The sequence below is a fragment of the Macaca mulatta genome, chromosome 6 (assembly GCF_049350105.2).
Source record: "Macaca mulatta isolate MMU2019108-1 chromosome 6, T2T-MMU8v2.0, whole genome shotgun sequence".
In the NCBI taxonomy this organism is placed as follows: domain Eukaryota; kingdom Metazoa; phylum Chordata; class Mammalia; order Primates; family Cercopithecidae; genus Macaca; species Macaca mulatta.
Window position 1 is genome coordinate 178,926,968 of NC_133411.1, and position 18,587 is coordinate 178,945,554.

At 44.7% G+C, this 18,587-nt stretch overlaps 1 protein-coding gene across 3 annotated transcripts in view; it reads left to right on the forward strand.

Annotated features, from left to right (window-relative positions):
• The window catches only part of DOCK2 (dedicator of cytokinesis 2), a 436,838-nt gene that overhangs the window by 399,797 nt on the left and 18,454 nt on the right, over nt 1–18,587 (forward strand). For all 3 annotated transcript variants that reach the window (XM_028849908.2, XM_028849910.2, XM_077937437.1), the window contains 5 exons: nt 956–1,060; nt 3,736–3,877; nt 8,771–8,852; nt 10,152–10,236; nt 11,047–11,133. In XM_028849908.2, coding sequence (XP_028705741.2) covers nt 956–1,060; nt 3,736–3,877; nt 8,771–8,852; nt 10,152–10,236; nt 11,047–11,133 — 501 coding nt within the window. The remainder of the gene's footprint in view (nt 1–955; nt 1,061–3,735; nt 3,878–8,770; nt 8,853–10,151; nt 10,237–11,046; nt 11,134–18,587) is intronic.

Consider the following 18,587-nt stretch of genomic DNA (forward strand, 5'->3'; position numbering starts at 1 on the left):
CTTACAGAGTCAGAATGTTAGAAAAGGATTGATAGCTTTTGGTTGGGGGAAGGTATGGTGATCTTGTTAAAAACAACTGAGCTGTTAACTGTTTTCACTGTTTGTAAGATGATATGCAAATACACACACCAAGAGACACCTGATACCTACCCCACGTGTACCTCCACATAGATGTTCGCCAATGCCTATGCCCAAGACACACACACACACACACACACACACACACATACACACACAGAGGATACATTCAGACACACACTAATGTATGTGTACTTGCCTGCACAGAGTCCACATCACACAGGCATCTGTCTAGATCCACATGTATCTTCCAAATTGTATCAAATGGAAGATGCCATCGATCATACATCATTCTTTTTATTGTGCCATGTCATGATTCCTTCAGAGCCAACTGCAGTTATAAGATGCCATTAGGTGTAAAGTAAGATTCAGACTGTTTCCAGAGATGTTAAAATATGGAAAACACACACCTCTTAGAAAAGATGAAATGTCTTAGGTATACATGCACAGGAAAACATCTGTATCCGGGGACATTTATTCATTCCATAGCCTCACAAATCCATACCCAAGTGTGCATGGAGGTGGGAGCAGAGATGCAATGATGGGAACCCTGGATGCAGTTTACTGGGTTCAGCTCCATGCTTACTGGCTGCTTTATGAGATACCATTTCTTTATCTGCAAAATGGAGATACTCATGGGATTACTACAAGGATGATTCAAGTAACCACGCTAGTGCAGGTAGAGTGATTAACACAGTCCCTGGTATACTGTAAATGTAGCTATTACTATTGTGATTATAGACATAGCACAGATATACAAATATGTGCGCATGGCTCATTGGTTCTGGTATAATAATGTCTTCACTAAGGCCTCTTGGAGTTGAATGTGCCTTTGATACACATCTGTGTTGCAACAAACCTTGTTTTCTTCCTTTAGATCCAGCAGGCAAAATTCTATGAAAGCATCATGAAAATCCTCAGGCCCAAACCAGACTACTTTGCTGTTGGGTACTACGGACAGGGATTCCCCTCCTTCCTGCGGGTGAGTCTGAGGGTGACTTGGACACCAGGCGAGAGCCCCGGGGCCTCGGCATCTCAGCGGTCCCTCTATGCTTTGAGGATTTGCTTGTGCTCAGAAGCGGTGCTCTTCCCTGAGTGCTGCCCCCATCCCCAGGAGACTCCCCAGTCAATGCTCCCATCCTAATCACCAACATCTCTCATCTACTGTGTTTCTTTAACTACACAGCAACTACGGCTCCCTCGTGAGGTAGTGAGTTTCCCGTCACTGGAATGAGGTGTTCAAAGAGTGGCTGGAGGACGTTTGCTGGCAGAGGTTTGCTGCCAGGAGTTACTGTAGAGCAGTCATTCTCAGACCTTTTGGTTTCAAAACCTTCTTTCTCTTTTAAAAATGATTGAGGACCCCAAAGAACTTGTGTGTATAAAGATAATCTCTATCTACATTTACCACGTGAGAAATTAAGAAAATGTTTTTTAAAGTGTTCGTTTATTTGAAAATACAAAAATGGTCCAGGCATGGTGGCTGATGCCTGTAATCCCAGCACTTTGGGAGGCTGAAGTGGGCAGATTACTTGAGCTCAGGAGTTCAAGACCAGCCTAGCTAACATGGTGAAACCCTGTCTCTACAAAAAACACAAAATTTAGCTGGGTGTGGTGATACGCACCTATAATCCCAGCTATTTGGGGCCTGAGACAGGAGGATTACTTGAACCCAGAAGGCTGAGGCTACAGTGAGTCATGATGGAGCCACTGCACTCCATCCAGCCTGGGTAACAAAGAGAGACCCTGTTTCAAAAAATAAATAAAATTTAAAAAAATAAAAACAGCAATAATAAACCCATTACATGTTAACATAAACTGCAATTTTAGGGAAAAAACCTCTATTTTCCAATAAAAAAAAATCAGTGAAAATCACGAGATTGCTTCACATTTCTGCAAATCTCTTTAATGTCTGACTTAAGACATCTAGATTCTCATGTCTGCTTCTGCAATCTGTTGTGATCACACATCTCGCAGCCTTGGAAAGCTCCTTTGTACCCTCATGGGAGAATGAGAATGAAAAGGATAAATAACAGCTTTCATGTTATTGTGAAAACAGTGTGATCTTGTGGTTCCTGAGAGGGTCTTGGGACCCTCAGGTGTCCCTGGAGCACAGTTTCTGAACCACTGCTGTAGTGGCTTATTTACCCATCATGTGTTGAATTGGATTAGATCACCAGTAGGCTGCCTTCAGTCTGGGAGTCTATGGTTCAATTCTGGGGTAAGGGAAATACAACAGAAATGGCAAATCTGGTCTCCAACCTCACTTGATTTAGTCTAGTCAAGGAGATAAATCACTCACAGTTACTGATCGACAATCGATGTGGAGGCGAGGGTGGGCCTGCAGGAGTGACTGCCATGAGTTGCAGAGAGGGGTGCGGGCTTCATGGAGGAAGTAGAGGCAGCTTCCCACACCTGAGTGTACATCAGAATCCCATGGGGAACTTGTTAAAAGTACAGACTCCTGGGCCCCACTCCCACAGATTCCATTTCAGCAGGTCTGGAGTGGGCCCTGGGCATCTGAATTTTTTTCTTTTCTTTTCTTTTTTTTTTTGAAACGGAGTCTTTCTGTGTCGCCCAGGTTGTAGTGCAGTGGCCTGATCTCAGCTCACTGCAACCTCTGCCTCCCGGGTTCAAGCTATTATCCTGCCTCAGGCTCCCAGGTAGCTGGGACTTCAGGAAGGCAGCACCACACCCAGTTAATTTTTAGCAGGGACAGGGTTTCACCATGTTGGCCAGGATGGTCTCTTATCTCTTGACCTCATGATCCGCCTGTCTTGGCCTCCCAAAGTGCTGGAATTACAGGAGTGAGCCACCGCGCCCAACTGGGAATCTGAATTTTTAAAAGTCTTCTAGGCTCCTTGGACAATCAGCTAGGTTTGGAAACACTGATATGTAGAGATAAATGACAGATGTGTGTTTGGATAGAAGAACTTAGGGGCCATTTTAGGCAGTATGGATGGCACAGATGTCTAGAGCAGAGTTTCTCAACCTCAGCACTATTGATATTTTGGGCCTGAAAATTCTTCATTGTGGGGCTGTGCTGTGCATCGTAGGATGTTAGCAGCATCCCCAGCCTCTACCCCGAAGGTTCTAGTAGCATCCCCCACTCTCAGTTGTGACAACCAAAAAATGTTTCCAGATACTGCCGACGTCCCTTGGGGGACATCACCTTTAGTTGAGAACCACTGGTCTATAAGAGACAAACATGGTGAGGAAGGATAAAGAGTGTGTTTTCACAGGCTTAGAGCCAGAAGCCAGGTGATGAGGATATGAAAGCTGAGTCCTTCCAGCCCACAGGTCCAGCCCACATGGTCCATTACAGGCAACGGGGAAATGTTGTGGCCATGTATATAGGAGAGTGGGTGTGACACAGTGAAACCTGAGTGAGTAATTATTCTGGCAACTGTACATAGGATGGTAAGAAGAAAGTTCTCAGCATCCATGATCTTCCCTTCCTCTAGACTCTTTAGAGTAGTGATGGCCTCTGCTAGGTCAGTGAGTTGAGCTCTTCCTTTCCCCCTGTAGGGAAACCAAGAGGAGAGCGATGCACTGGAGGTCCCCATAGACTGTGGTCATTTTACAAGCTCCCCAGCTTTGCTTGGCCCCTTTCTTCATACCTGAGTCCCCAAATCTCTAATGAGCATCCTTTCTCTGCAGAACAAAGTGTTCATCTACCGCGGGAAGGAGTATGAGCGAAGAGAAGATTTCCAGATGCAGCTGATGACCCAGTTCCCCAATGCAGAGAAGATGAACACCACCTCTGCCCCGGGAGATGATGTGAAGAATGCTCCAGGCCAGTGTATCCTTGGAGAATGCCCTAGCCAATGGGCCAGACCTGAGCAGCCCTGCCGGGGCTGCAGCCCACAAAGACCCACCTTAGAGCTCACAGCTGCTGCCAGAATCATTGCAATGGTGCCGTGTCGCAGGAACATGCAACATGTTCTTTGGATCCATGTTCTTTGGATCCTTTTCTGGTCTCTTCATGATCCTGGTATCTCGAGCTTTGTTTGGTTTGGAAATTTTGTCTCCATTTCCTGTTATCTTTGGTGCTTTTTAAAAAGTGCATGAATGTGAGCTAGAATGTCAACTCCGTGGTCGCTCTGGCTTGCTCTCTGCAGTAAGTTCCCATCTCCCGTGGTGCCTGTTACAGAGTGACTCCCAGTAAATATTCGAGATGAGATCCAAAGAACCCATCTCAATACATCGTAAATGTTGTATGCATTGATTAATTCACTCACTCACTCATTCTTATATTGAATACTCTCAAGCCCTTACTCTATGCTAAGCAAGGTGCAAGGGACTGGAGATTTTCATTCACAAAATGGTCCTACGTTCAGGGAGCTTACAGTGTAGCAACTAAAAGAGGCATTAAGTGACTAACTCCTCTATTCCATATTTATTTACAAAAATATAATCTGTGCCTCGAGGAAGCCATGCAGAGTACTGTGGTTGGGAAAGGAGAGAAGGCATCCTTGAGGAAGGGGACGTTTGAGATGACAAACAACCAAAGCTTAGCAGGAGGTGGGGAGAATATCCCAGACAGAAGGAGGGATGCTTCTGTGCAGAGGCCTTAGGCAGTAAGGAGCATAGCAGTCTCCACGAACTGAAATGATGCCACATTGCCATCATAATAAAATCAAAACTGCTAAGCAAGGCCTGCAAGGCCATCCATGATCTGACCCCTGCCTGCCTGTTCAGCGTCATCACTCCCCATCCTTCTTTCCCTTTATCACATCCCTCTGACCACAGTGGTCTTGTTTCTGTTCCTGTGATGTGCCCAGCTTGTTGCCGCCTCTGAGCATTCATATTCTCTGTTCCCTCTGCTTGGGGTGCCCTTCCTCAGCTCCTTACATGACTAGCTGTCTCTTACCCATCAGACCCTAGCTTGGCGTCACCTTCTGGAAGAGGTCTGCCATGGCCTTTCTATTGTCAAATGTGGCCTTTTCTGAACTCTTCATGACCCTGGTATCTCAAGCTCCATTTTCCTTGGAAAATCTGTCTCAATTTGCCTTTATCTCTGGCACTTTTTAAACATGCATGGAGGCGAGCTAGAATGTAAGCTCCATGAGGGAAGATGCTTGCCCTAGCTTGCTCCCTGCAGTTAAGTCCCCCTCTCCCTGGTGCCTGGTACAAAGGGACTCCCAGTAAATATTTGTTGATTAATAGAAATGAAAAGGAAACAACACAGAAAGAGGAAAGAAGAAAAGAGATAAATAAATAGAGAAAGGGAGGAAGGAGGCAGAGAAGCAGCCAGCTCGCTTGGAGTACACAGTACACAGAAGTCACATGGGGTGATGCTAGGGTGCAGTATAAGTGAGTGCCAGTGCGGCCAAGCATGGTGTTTAGCAGGCCAGCAGCTGCTGTTGGGCAACAGACAGGATTCGCATGGTAGGGAGCATATAAATGCAAGAATACGGCCAACTGCTGAGCCAGGGAGAGCATTAACTCAGCCTAGCTCCCAGCATTGCACCCTTTAGCACAAATTAAGTTACAGCGTTTAAAATGGGGTTAACAGGTTGCATGGCTGGTCTGCTCAGTCTGCTGTACTTTAATCCAAATATTCTTCTCTCCAGTGGTAAATATTCATCTGTAACCTTTTCATTATGCTTGCCTGCCCTGCGTACCTGCTCTATCATGGTTATTTGCAGGAGGAAACGCAACTGGTGGTGGGCTGGGCTAGTTACAAATATGAGTCTGGTTATAGGCGAGACATGGGATTAGTTCTAAGGCCTTTCTAAGTGGACCTCCTGGGATTGAACAGCTCTGTGGCCTTTTAACATGAGGCTAGGGAGAGAGTACGTGTTCCTGGGACATAGCTTTCCCCCGGTTCAGTGCCAGGAGGCAGGTACAAAAGAAAAGGGGAAGGGCTATTATTTGCTAACTGTCCTTTTCATGGAACTGAGGGCTTTATATCCTATAAAACCCTCTAAGGGGAGTGTTGATTTTCCTTATTTCATGGAGAAGAAATATGTGGGGCAGAGACGTAAAGTGCTTTGCCTAAGGTTACAAAGCTAGTTAGTGATGGAACCAGTACTTAAACCTCACGATCTGTCTGTCTGAAAACCTATGTTCTGGTACACCATTGTTTTTTAAAAGATTGATGAACAGCATTCTCTTTATTAACTGTTTACCATGTACTAGGCATTTTACATGCATTGTTGTTTTACCCTCCAATACTTCTACAAGTTAGGTATTATTGCTTTCTGCATTTTGCTCATAGGAAAACTGAGGCTCACAGAATTTAAGCAGCTTGCACAAGGTCACAACTAGGAAGTGATGGAGCTGGGATTGGAACCCAGGCCTGCTTTTTGACAAAATATTGAGTTCTTAATGCTCTCTTCTCTTGCCTTCACTTGCGAAAAAGCTGATAAGCAGTCTGAGAGGGTGACAGATCTCATTTCTCACTTAGGTATCCAAGTAGGGAACAATCATTGAAAACCAAAGTCTCTTTGTAGGGGGTCTGCAGTTGCCCAGCCCTCTGGGGCCCCAGTTCCACGCATACATTCAGCATGTGGCATAACAACCTCACCAGCCATCCTCCTGGCACAGCTTCAGGGGACTCGTGTCGCAGACTTCCCCAGGACAGGTTTGGATTCTCCTCTTGGGCCAAGACCAGTGGCCAAGATCAGTAAACATGACCTAGAACCTTCTCTAAAACAGGGGTCTGCAAACTTTCTGGAAGGGGTCAGATGGGCAGTATTTTAGTCTTTGTGACCACGCAGTCTCTGTCACAACTACTCAGCTCTGCTGTTGTAGTGGGAGAGCAGCCACTGAAAACCCAAAAATGCACAGGTATTGCTGTGTTCCAATAAAACTCTATGGACACTAAAATTTAAACTTTCTATCATTTTCACATGTTACAAAATACTCTTTTTCCCTCCATTGAAAACTATTCTTAGCCTCTGGGCCTTACAAAAACAAGCAGTGAACCAGATTTGACCACAGGACCATAGTTTGCCAACCCCTGCCCTAGACTTAATCCAGAGTGATTTTCTTCCCAGAGCAGGCTGTTGGCCACATGGCTTGAGAAAGAAAAGGGTTTTCCTGAAAATCGTAGAAATACTTTCACTGAGATTTATTCATTCGTGTTAAACATTTTCCTCTCTCATGAAGAGAAATCTATTTAAGGCAGAAACAGGCATCAGAAGTAAATCAATGAAAACCCTAACATATTAGCATAGAGTAAGTTCATCAGAGAGAGGCAATTCAATTTAATCTGGAACTAGGTTTTGGTCATTTCTTATGTGTGAAAGAACCATAGTTTCTGCCATGAAGAAGCTCACGATCTGGGCAGGAATGGATGGTGTGAGGTGGGCTAGGGGGAGGAGGAAGCCAACAGGGAGCTGGAGGGTATATCCTAAGAGAAGCACAGACGAAGGCTGTGGAAAGCCAAAGGAAAGAAAACAATTCCCAACTGGGGGGTGAATTTTGTTTTCATGGACTGTGGTGTTTGACATCTGTCCAAAGGGTTCACAAGAGAGGGATATTGATGAGGGAAAAGGTTCCAAGGAAAGGGAGTAGTAGGATCCATTGGATATCCAGATAATGATGAAAAAATGGGTGAAGGCCATGTTGGCCTAGCTTTGAATGCTAGCCGGAAGAGTTCTTGATTCCTTAGTTGGCAGACATGTCAGGCCCAGGTGAAGATTTTTTTGGAGTCATGGTGGTCATTGGGTAGAATAGAGGGAAAAGACCTTGAATACCTAGATAAAAGATGTGGGTAAAGAAGAAATGGGAGGTAGGGAAAAGGAAGAGGGTCAGGAATGGGACCAGTGACCGCTGACTTTGTTCATCCAGTTTGCCATATTGTCAGCTTAAAAGGACTAAAGACAGATCTAGAAGATGCATGACAAGGGTCTGACCCACATAGTGCCTCTCCAGTATCTAGGCCTGTTGCAGACATCACTCATCCACCATGGGACTGTTTTCCACTGAGTCTGAACACAGCTCCTTCCCATCCTGCTGCAGGGAGTTGCTTTCAAATTCTCAGAGTTGGAGTGCAAAATGACATTTATTTGCATATTCTATAGCAGTGCTTCTCAAACTTTAGCATGCATATGTATCACCCAAGGATCTTTCACAGATCCGGACTCAGTTGGTTCTCAGATAGTCCAGAGTCTCCACTTCTAACAAACTTACAGGTGATGCTGATACTACTGGTCAGAGGGTCACCTTTGAGTAGCGAGTCCAGAGTGAAAGAATTCTGAGCTTAGAGTTAAAGGACCTGAATACAAACTTGGATCTGTTCTTACAAGTTGTGTGACCTTCAACAAGTGGCCTGCCTTCTCTGGCCTTGAAGGGGACAATTTAGGTTAATAATGCACTCAGTGGAATTGAGAAGATCAAATGAAATCATGAGGAGATGTACTCTGCAATTGATTTGAGAGCTATAAATTCATTCAATGGTATTATTATTAATGATAATATAACAATGATGATGATTAAACACCACTAGCCAACTCTGTTTATAGGGGCTGAGCCCTGGCATAAGGTTGCAAGGTGACAGCACTGATAAGGACCTCAGTAACTAACTAGTCATTAGTGCCTAGTGGGCAGCAGCAACCTGAGGTTCATCATTCAGTAAAAATGTGGCTCCATAAAGGCTGGCCTGGAAGGTTTCAGCAAGGACCAGCTATACTTAAAACTGTCCCTGCAGCCAACAGATATAAGTCCTTAACTACATGGATTTCAGACATCCAGTGCTTCACTGTCCAGCCTGTCTTGGATGAACACCCCAGGTTCAAGAATAAGCCAGTGCCTGACCAGATTATAAAGTAAGACTCATTGTCCACAGGGAAGAAGGATGGGGAAGAGAACCCATTGGGACCACCAAACTGGGCTGGTGGCAGAACAGACCCCAGTGTCTTTCTAGTTCCTTCTCCATCTTAGCCAGTTTGTTCCCCCGTTTTCCTCTTGGGCAAAGAATCACCCTCCAATTAGCTGGGCTCTGCCCCTGACAAGGCTGAAGCCAGGAAGGATGGGAGGGCCAGGGTTATGGCTCAGCAAATCCTCAGCAAGCATTGAGCATTTGCTCAACTGGATGCACTCAGCCTATTTGTTGCTCAGGTTGATCTCAGAGTGGCCCCAGAGAGTCCACAAACAGAGTGTGACTGAGCAAGTGATAGGCAGGGTGGAGACAGGGGACCTTGGCCATGCTGAGCACATGCTCCCAGAGGGACATCTTCTCAGCATGTGTGAAGGTTGTACATTGACAATGGTGTGTTCCGGCTCTGATAAAGGTACACTAGAGGAAGTGCCATGAAGGCTGATGTCCACCTGTTCTGGATCAGATTGCAAAGTCACTGATGAGGCCACAAGGTGGGGCCTCTGAGGGACCCAAGGCTGTATGCCTCCCAGCTGCCCAGCTCATTCCCCCCATCCCATGCCCAAGTTCTAATGGAGCACTTGAGTGTCTTAAAGTAGGTCCTCCCCTCTGGGTGGGACAGTCAGAAACAGGATCTGCTTTGCAAGATGAAGGACCCTTTAGGGACAGGCAGCCCCTCCCAGCAGCCTCATGAAGTGCCACAGCAGAGCAGGTGGAGCTCAGCTTGGGTCTCAGCCTCCCCTCACCTTCTCACCTTCTCAGACAGGCACCCATGAGCAGGGGACAATAACTATGCAGCTAGCACGGTGTTCTGCTGGCCCTGATGTTAGAATCTCACCAAGGATTCAAGAAGACTGATTTGGGGGTTTGGCTGGGACACCTAAAGAAATCCTTTGAGGACACCCCTGGGAAATTAGGCTCAGACCTCAGCTCCTTTGTTGCGGATCACAGGAAATCATGACCTAGACTATCAGTGTTAGAATTCCATTTGCCTGGATACTCTAGGGGTACTATGTTCTCAAAGGGGCATAAGACCAGTCTACCTTCTAAATTGCCTTGTCAGGAAAGCCTGTGCAAAAGTCACTCTTATGGAGCCCAGAGCACAGACCTTGATTTTAAATGCCACCACAAGGGACTCTACTAGGCCTGAAGTTTACTGTAATGAGCCTCCCTGGACAGTGCAGGGTCAGATCCGGTGTCAGCAGCCGGCCATAGCTACCAGGAGCCTCAGCCTCTTCCTGTCTTTCAGCTTCTACAAATCCAACTACGTACAAAGGTTCCACTACTCCCGGCCCGTGCGCAGGGGAACCGTAGACCCGGAGAATGAGTTTGCCGTGAGTATCTTCCCTACTCTTGATCATTCCCTGGGGCCGCCTGGAGGAACCAGAGCATGCATCAGCCAACCTCAGAACGGGAAGGAACTTGATCCAAAGCCAGAGAAAATAAAGCTAACCTCCATGGATACCATGACGTCCATTCCCCAGTCTCTTCCATTAGGGCCTGTGCCCTTATTTCTTGAGCCTTTTTTCCTTTAATACAGAACCCGGGCCTCATGTCAGAGGCACCTTTTCAACCACAGGGCATTCAGGCATTGCCAGCAGGTAGAAACCCTCAGGCTAAGAAGGGGTGTTGATAAAATCAAACCTTCCAGCAAACACCAGTAAGAGGTCACAGCAATTTAGTCATCGCTGTCCCCTGAGTGCTAGTCTCCTCTGTGTGTGTCCAGCTAGGATTCAAACAAGACTGGCATAAGGAGGTGTCTCCAAGTCTCAGCTCTTTGGCTTGGACTGTAATTCTTAATATTTTTGGAGCCACTGCCTCTTTGAGAATCTAATGAACACTGGGAACCCTCCCCCGAGAAAACAAATGGATACATTCAATATTGCCTAAAAATTCAGACTGCTAATAAACTGAGGTTAAAATTTACTTGGCCTAAGTCCAGGGAGAGCTTACAGTTTATGTTGGGAAAGAATTCTTAAGGGTAAGGTGAGAGCGTGTTTCTGGGTCTTGCAATATTTATTCTACTTTTGGGTAGCTGGGAGGCCTGGGGACCTGGCTGGGTTTCTGCCAAGCTTCTCTGATACCCAGGTTTCATAAATGTGTTTGTTGCTTTCCCGCCTTTGCCACCCCCTGCCCATGGACAGTCCATGTGGATTGAGAGAACCTCCTTCGTGACCGCATACAAGCTGCCGGGGATCCTGCGCTGGTTTGAGGTGGTGCACATGTCGCAGGTGAGTCTGGGACATTCATGGCAGGACCACCCCTCCTCCGATGCACAGGGCACAACCAGTCTCCAAAGGCCCCTTTGACTTTACAAAGGAGACATGTTTTTCTTTGAAGCTGCTGTGTGAGTCCCAGAATTCCCATGCAGGCAGCATTCAGAATAATGCCTTTCAGATTTTTTTTTAAGTGTCAGATAACCTTTTTGTTCCCTGCAAATGAAACTTTCCATGGCCTCCAGTAATAAAGCTGGTGAATGGGGAGCTTCTGTTGGGCGGGTGGACAATCATCTGTTCTGTGTCGCAGAGGATGGACAATCATCTCCATCCCCCTCATACTCCTGTCATCTCAGTACCCCCTTGGGGGCACCTGTGCAGTAGCCCAATATGAACCCATTTTATAGTTGGACAAACCGAGGCTCAGAAGAGAGAAATCATTTGGCTAGAATCCAAATGTTTGAACTCCCTTGTGCAGATAAACACCTATTTTGCTTCTCAGCACAGCTTAGGGTCTCCATGTCCTCAGACAGCTAAAGATCTTGCAGTCCCCAAGATACAGAGGAATGGTCATTGTGGTTGTGAGGAAACTTTATAAATGGACATATTTAGGATGTCTTATTTATTTATTTATTTATTTATTCATTCAGAAAATACTTAATGTGCACCTAACATGTTAGGCACTGTTTTAAGACCTAGAGATTCTGCAATGGAGCTTCCATTCTAGTGGGAAAGAGGACTAAAAAGGCAAAGTAAATATATGACAGATGATGATAACTGTGATGGAAACAATTAAAGCAGAAGGGTGATGGATGAGGGACTGCTATTTTAAGTAGGATAATCAGAGAATGCTTCCCTCTATATTGGCTGTTGAGGAGAGGTCTGGAGGAAATGAGGAAGGGGTCCATGCTGACATTGAAGAGAGAGACATTCCAGCAGAGGGGACAGCAAGTGCAAAGGTCCTGGGGCCAGAGTATGCTTGTGTCCAGACCAGAACAAGTGAGGGTGAGTAGCAGTCGTCTGATACCAGATCACGTAGGAACTTGTAGACCACCAAAAGGACTTTGACTTTCCCACTGAGTGACACAGAGCCACGAGCAGAGGAGGGACGTGGTCTGACTTGCGTTTTCAGGCTATTGTATCAGACGATAGCATTGAGATAGTCACTTCTACCCTTAATGACCCTCTCTTTTCAGTGAACCCAGCAGCTCAGTAGCCCTTTTGCCTCCTTTTTATAGGCATGACTTAGACCTTGGAAAAGTATAACAATGATGGTGAGAGCAAAAACATTGTTGTGAGTATGGGCTCAACTGTTCATAGGCATGATCTCATTTCAACCCCTCAGCAACCCTGTGAGGTAGATATTATTATTCTTCCCATTTTACAGATGTGGGAACTGAGAGGCAGAGTTAATTAGTGCATTGTTCAAGGTTAGTAAAAGAGATAAGGTATGACTTTAACCTCCCCTGTCAGGTACCTGGCTTGGACTCTTTTATCTTTTTATCCTTAAGAAAAAGAAGCCCACCCCAGCCCACCCCAGCAAGTAGTACCCCCAAAAGGAAGGAAGGGTCTGTGCCCTTGCTTCATGGCACATGATAAGTTTTAACAAGTGCCCCAGGTGCTGTGTCAAAGGTTTATAGCAATATCTCATTTAATTCTCATAGGCCCCCGTGAGGTGCATACTATTATTAGTCCTATGTAGGAGGTAAGGAATCAGGAACTTTCTACCAATCTGTAGCCTCTGCCCATTAGCCCTGACTGAGCCCTGTCACCTGGTGGTGCTCAGCAAGGCGTCTCTTCTGCAGTCATTCCTGCCAAACTGTAACAAATTGAGAGAGCCCATCCCTGTACTTCCCATTCCCTCAGCTGCTATGTGTCAGCCCAAAGCACTTATCTCCTAATAGACTACGTAATTTTCTTGTTTATTTTTAGTATTAAGAGAATATTAATATAACATTAGACTATAAACTACACTAGAATATAAATTCCAAGAAGACAGGTATTTTGTCTATTTTATTTTCTGTCATACCTCCAAGTGCTAAACATAGTCCCTGGCCCACAGCTGATGCTAACTAAAGAATACTTACATAAATTAATCAGTCAATCAATATGCAGACACCCATAGTGTCTAAACTGGTTACCTTACTTTATAAACTCAGCATTTTGAAGTTAGGAAAGAAATAGTCAAGATTTTGGCTTGTTTCTTTTATCCTGATGCCTTTTCATAGAAGGCATTGGGGAAACCTTCAAAAAGTTGGCCAGAGTGAATTTATCTTTAATGGCTTCTCTCAGATTAGTTAGCAGGAATTTCAGGGTGTCTCAGATACAAAAGTTTAATGGTCTTGTAAGTGACTTCATTTCCAAAGATTGTTTTGGTGTTATATGAATTTTATCTTGTTCTCAGTTATTTCCTCCATAAATTGTCATCATTACAGTAATGTCTATATAGAGAGGCATTTTCTGATGAGCTTCAAGTATAAGTTCTGCTTATTGGGGTTTTATTTTTTTCTTGTTCTTGGCCCTGAGAAGTGGAGTTTTGACAAGGAGCCCTGATCTAGGGGTCAGAGATCCAAATTCAACTTGGTCACTAATGAGTTATACATGTTAGATAAGGACTGTATATCTCTGGCTCTTAGTTTTAATCATCTATAAATAAGAATTGCAAAATGATGGAACTTTAGAGCTTAAAGGGACCTTAGGTGTCCTTTAGTCCAAAAGCTATAAACTCGAATACCTTCATAGCCTAGTAAGGGCTGTGGCAAAGTGCAGTAGCAGCAGCCCCCTCCTCCATCTCTGTTGAATTACATTTTTAAAGGTTAGAATCAATGTGCTAGCTAAGTGACAGACCTCCGCCACCTGGTTTGGCTTATAGTTCTCCAAGTTTTTTGTCCTGATTCTTCCTGGTTCTTGTCTACCTGCGTTATTTTGTATATGAGAAAATGAGGCCCGGCAATGGGACGTGAACTGCCAAAGCAATTGTGGCAGAACTCAGAGGTCATGAGAGCACCTGTCTTGTGCAGCTCATAGGATTCCTGGCTAGACTTAAGAAGGCGATATTGGTAAAATGGCTTTGAAAAATACGAAATGCTGGGCAGGGCGTGGTGGCTTATGCCTGCAAGCCCAGCACTTTGGGAGGCCCAGGTGGGCAGATCACAAGGTCAGGAGTTCAAGACCAGCCTGACCAACATGGTGAAACCCCGTCTCTACTAAAAATACAAAAATTAGCTGGGCATGGTGGCATGTGCCTGTAATCCCAACTCCTCAGGAGGCTGAGGCAGAAGAATCGCTTGAACCCAGGAGGCGGAGGTTGCGGTGAGCCGATAGCATGCCATTGCACTCCAGCCCAGGCAACAGAACAAGATTCCGTCTAAAACAAATAAATGAAATGCCACTTAATTGCCAGGGATCAAGATCACTTTCTCTTTCATCTTATGTTCCCTCACCCATCCACACACACTTTTACATTTTTTCCCAAAGCACCCTCCCCTAATAATTCATTTTCCCTTCACAGCAAGCCTGGCAAGGGTTACTATATTGATAGAGAAACTGAGGCTCAGCTTAGGGAAAAGACCAGAGATTTGAGGGCTAGACTAAGTCCCAACAGCCCGTTGATGGCAAGTGTAGTATCAAAACTTGATTCACATGTAGTGGAGGAAGCCCGCCTTTGGAATCAGAAATACCTGAGTTCTCTTTCCAGCTCTGCCCCGGGGCTCAGGGATAAGTGACTTAACTTATTCTTGGGGTAATGAAATGAGCATGGGTGTAATGTGGCCAGCATGGGCTGGCACACAGGAGGCAATCGATCAGTGAAGTCATCTTCATTATCACGATCATTACTTTTATTCCTGTTATTAGCTAAACCGTGGGTTTAGCTTCTGAAATCTAGGCCTCCCACCAACTGTATAACTCCTGTAATGATCTGAAAGTTACATATTTGGTTTACACAAATGCCCATAGGCGAGAAACCAAAATTATTTTCATTCTCATTCTCTGTTCCTAATGGCTATACTGGGGATAACACTTTGGGAATCTAAAAATAGTTTCAAAAGCAAGGAGGAAAGCCAATCAATAGCTCTTTCCATTTTTAATGACTCATCTTAAAGCCTGAGTCTTTCAGATATGGCAGGCTATTGTTCAAATGCAGGTGTGGCGCTGGGCTCAATCCAAGCAGTGGTGATAGATTTTCCTTACAACTCAGTCTACACCTTGGCTCCTCAGAGCCCCCAAGTACACAGAGTTAGTCTGTGTACTTGACAGATACTAGACCATAGGTTTCACTTTGGAGGACTATGGCTGCAGCCCAGTTGGACAGCGTTCTCCTTCAATTAACATTATATGTGTGTGCATGTGCAGGTGTAGGGTGTGTGGGCATGCATGTGTATGTGTATCTATGTGTGTGTGTATATGAGAGAGAGAGAAAGAGAGAGAGTCAGTCAGTCATTTCCCAAGGCAGAGATCTGATCTCTGATCTCACTGCAGAGATCAGTCATCTTCAAAAACATCCAGACACAGGGTAACGGAGTGAGGAGGCTATAATTTCACAAAAACGGTTTAAAAAGATGACCAAGAAGACAATTAGCAACATAGCAGACTAGGAAGCTCCTGGCTCTCCCTCCACCCCCAAATGCACCAGATAAACATCTACTCATGGATCAATTCCCTCTGAGAGAAACTCAGAGATGAAGTGAGGGACTTCTACCTACCAGGCACTGAGTAAACATCCACATTGAATCCATACGAAAAGCTGAGGCACACTCAGGTATGCACCCTGCTCTGACACGGTGCCATAAAATGGAGAAAGAAATTCCCAGTACTCATCTTCTCTCCCTGTGGAGAGGAGGGCTTGGACCTCACATATACAATTCTAATTTGGAGTTTCTTCATTGGTTGGCTCTTAACTTACCAACTCTGAGACTGTGCAGAGTTAGACACATGCAAGTCTCTTTAGACCACAGGAAAAAAATCAGTGGTTTTATATGGGTGCACATGTACTTTCAGGCATTCCATCCCCTGAGAAGAGTATAGTAAAGGGTCTTTTATAAATGGAACCCTCTGCTTCTCCCCAGAAGGCATGTATGACACACTCTTCCAGTGGCTACGTGGCAGCCTGGCTTCTACATAACTTCCACTGAGGAGTTAAGGGTCAAACACATATTAACCCACTGGCAGCCTGAGAAGCAGGCTGTCACTTCTCAAGCCTTCCCTCCTGGCTCACCCCAGCAATAACTACAGGTTTATGAATCCCTCCTGGAAGGAGTTTGTCCACACATCGAGTTTCCCAACTTTTACAACTTCCACCCGAGGGCTGTATCCTAAACACCCTAGCTCTGGGAGCAGAGGGGACTGGCATATGCCTGTTTCCAAAGACCACAGGAGAAAAAAATGCAGCAGTTTTATACAGGCATGAAAGCACTTCCAGGGCTTCATTCCCTGAGAGTGGTGCAAAGAAAGGGCTTAAAAAATTGCAACCCCCTATTCCTCCCTAGATGAGGTTTATGCTATGCATTGAGTGTCCCAACTTTTAGAGCTATCTCTAAAAGGATTCCATCTAAACCTCTTAGCTCTGGGAACAGAAGGGAGCAGGTGTATGCAAGTCTCCCTAGATCACAGAACAAAGAGATGGTTTTAAATGGGTGCACAGACACTTCCAGGGGTTACATCCCCTTGGAGCAGTGCAGAGAATGGGCAGAAATGAACAGCTCCCATTTTCTTTCTGGAAGGAGCACACACTTCCAGTGGCTGCTTGATGGCCTGGCATCTAACAATCTTGCATCAGGAAGCTAATAGGGCAAACAAACAATAGCTCTCCAATAGCCAGAGCCAGAGGTTGGCACTTTACAAGCCTTTCCTCTGTCTCAACCCAGTGATAAATCCAAGTCAATCCATTCTTCCTGCAACAAGTTTGGCCATATACCAAGTGCCACACTAGAGCTCCCACCCAAGGGACTGTCCTCTTAATGATGTAGCTCTGGGAGTCAATGGGATTTTGTCTTCCTGAGTGGCCCTAGACCACACAAAAAGAGGTGTATATACAATGGGTCCAGTTTCAACAACTATATCCCCAGAATCAGAGGGTGCAGCCTGAACCTGAGTATAGGCACTTGCCACAGATTCTCTCCCCAGCTTAGTGCAGAGAGAGTGAGAGCTAATCACCCATGCTCAGCTTCACAATGAAGATGGAAGGAACTGGAACACACATTTAATACTCCAACCTTTTCAGCTACATCTAGAGAGTCTAGCCCCTGCCTTATCTGTCTCAGGGTACTGACAGGAAGTGACACATTCTAAGCAATAGGGGTCTACCAAAAACAGAGACAGCAGTCTGGGCAAACAGAGATTTGAGAGGAACCCTAACATTTCAGATTGGATGGATTGGTCAGATCCTTCTTCTACATAAGGCCAGTCTGACAAGACTGGGAGAGAGAACTGTCTTATCTAATGCAGAGAAACTAACACAGAAACCAAAGGAAAATGAAGAAACAGGGCAATATATTCCAAGTAAAGGAACAAGATAAATCTCCAGAAACTGAAATGTGTGGAGTCAAGACATGTGATTTACTCAGCAGGGAATCCAAATAATGCTCATGAAGATTCTCACCAAGGACGGGAGAGCAATGCAAGAACAAACCGAGAATTATAACAAAGAAAAAGCATAAAGTGTACCAAACAGAAATCATAGAGCTTAGGAATATTATAACTGAACTGAAAAATGCCATAGAAGAGTTCAATAGCAGACTAGATCAAGCAGAAGAAAGGATTAGTGAACTTGAAGACAAATCACTGGAAATCATATAACCTGAGGAGCAAAAAGAAAAGAGAATGAAAAAGAACAAGGCTGGTATAAGAGAATTATGGGACACCATCAAGTGTAACAACATATACATTATTGAGGTACTAAAATAAGAGAGAGGGAGAAACTAACAGAGAACATATCCAAAGAAATGACAAAAACTTCCCAAATCTAGGAAAGAAACTAGAAATCTAGATCCAGAAAGTCCAAAGGACAACACATAAGATAAATCCAAAGAGACCCAAAAGTTGTTCTCAGACAAACAAAAGCTGAGTTAAGCATCATTAGACCTGCCTTACAAGAAATACTAAAGGTAGTTCTTCAAGTTGAAGGAAGAGGATACTAGTTAGTAATGTGAAAACATGAAAATATAAAACTTGCTGCCAAAAAATACGTACATTGCCAAATCCAAAGCATGCTAATACTTTAATGATGGTGGGCAAATCAATTATCTAGTATAAAGATTTAAAGGCAAAAAATATATAAAAGGACAACTAAATCTCTAATAGTTTGTTAAAGATACAAATTATTTTTCATGTAAATTGTGACATCTGAAACATAAAACATGGGAGGAGAGGGAGTAAAATTGAAGTTTGTGTATATGATCAAAATTAAGTTGTTAATCAGCTTTAAATAGCCAGTTATATGTATGTTTTATGTAAGCCTCAGGGTAACTACA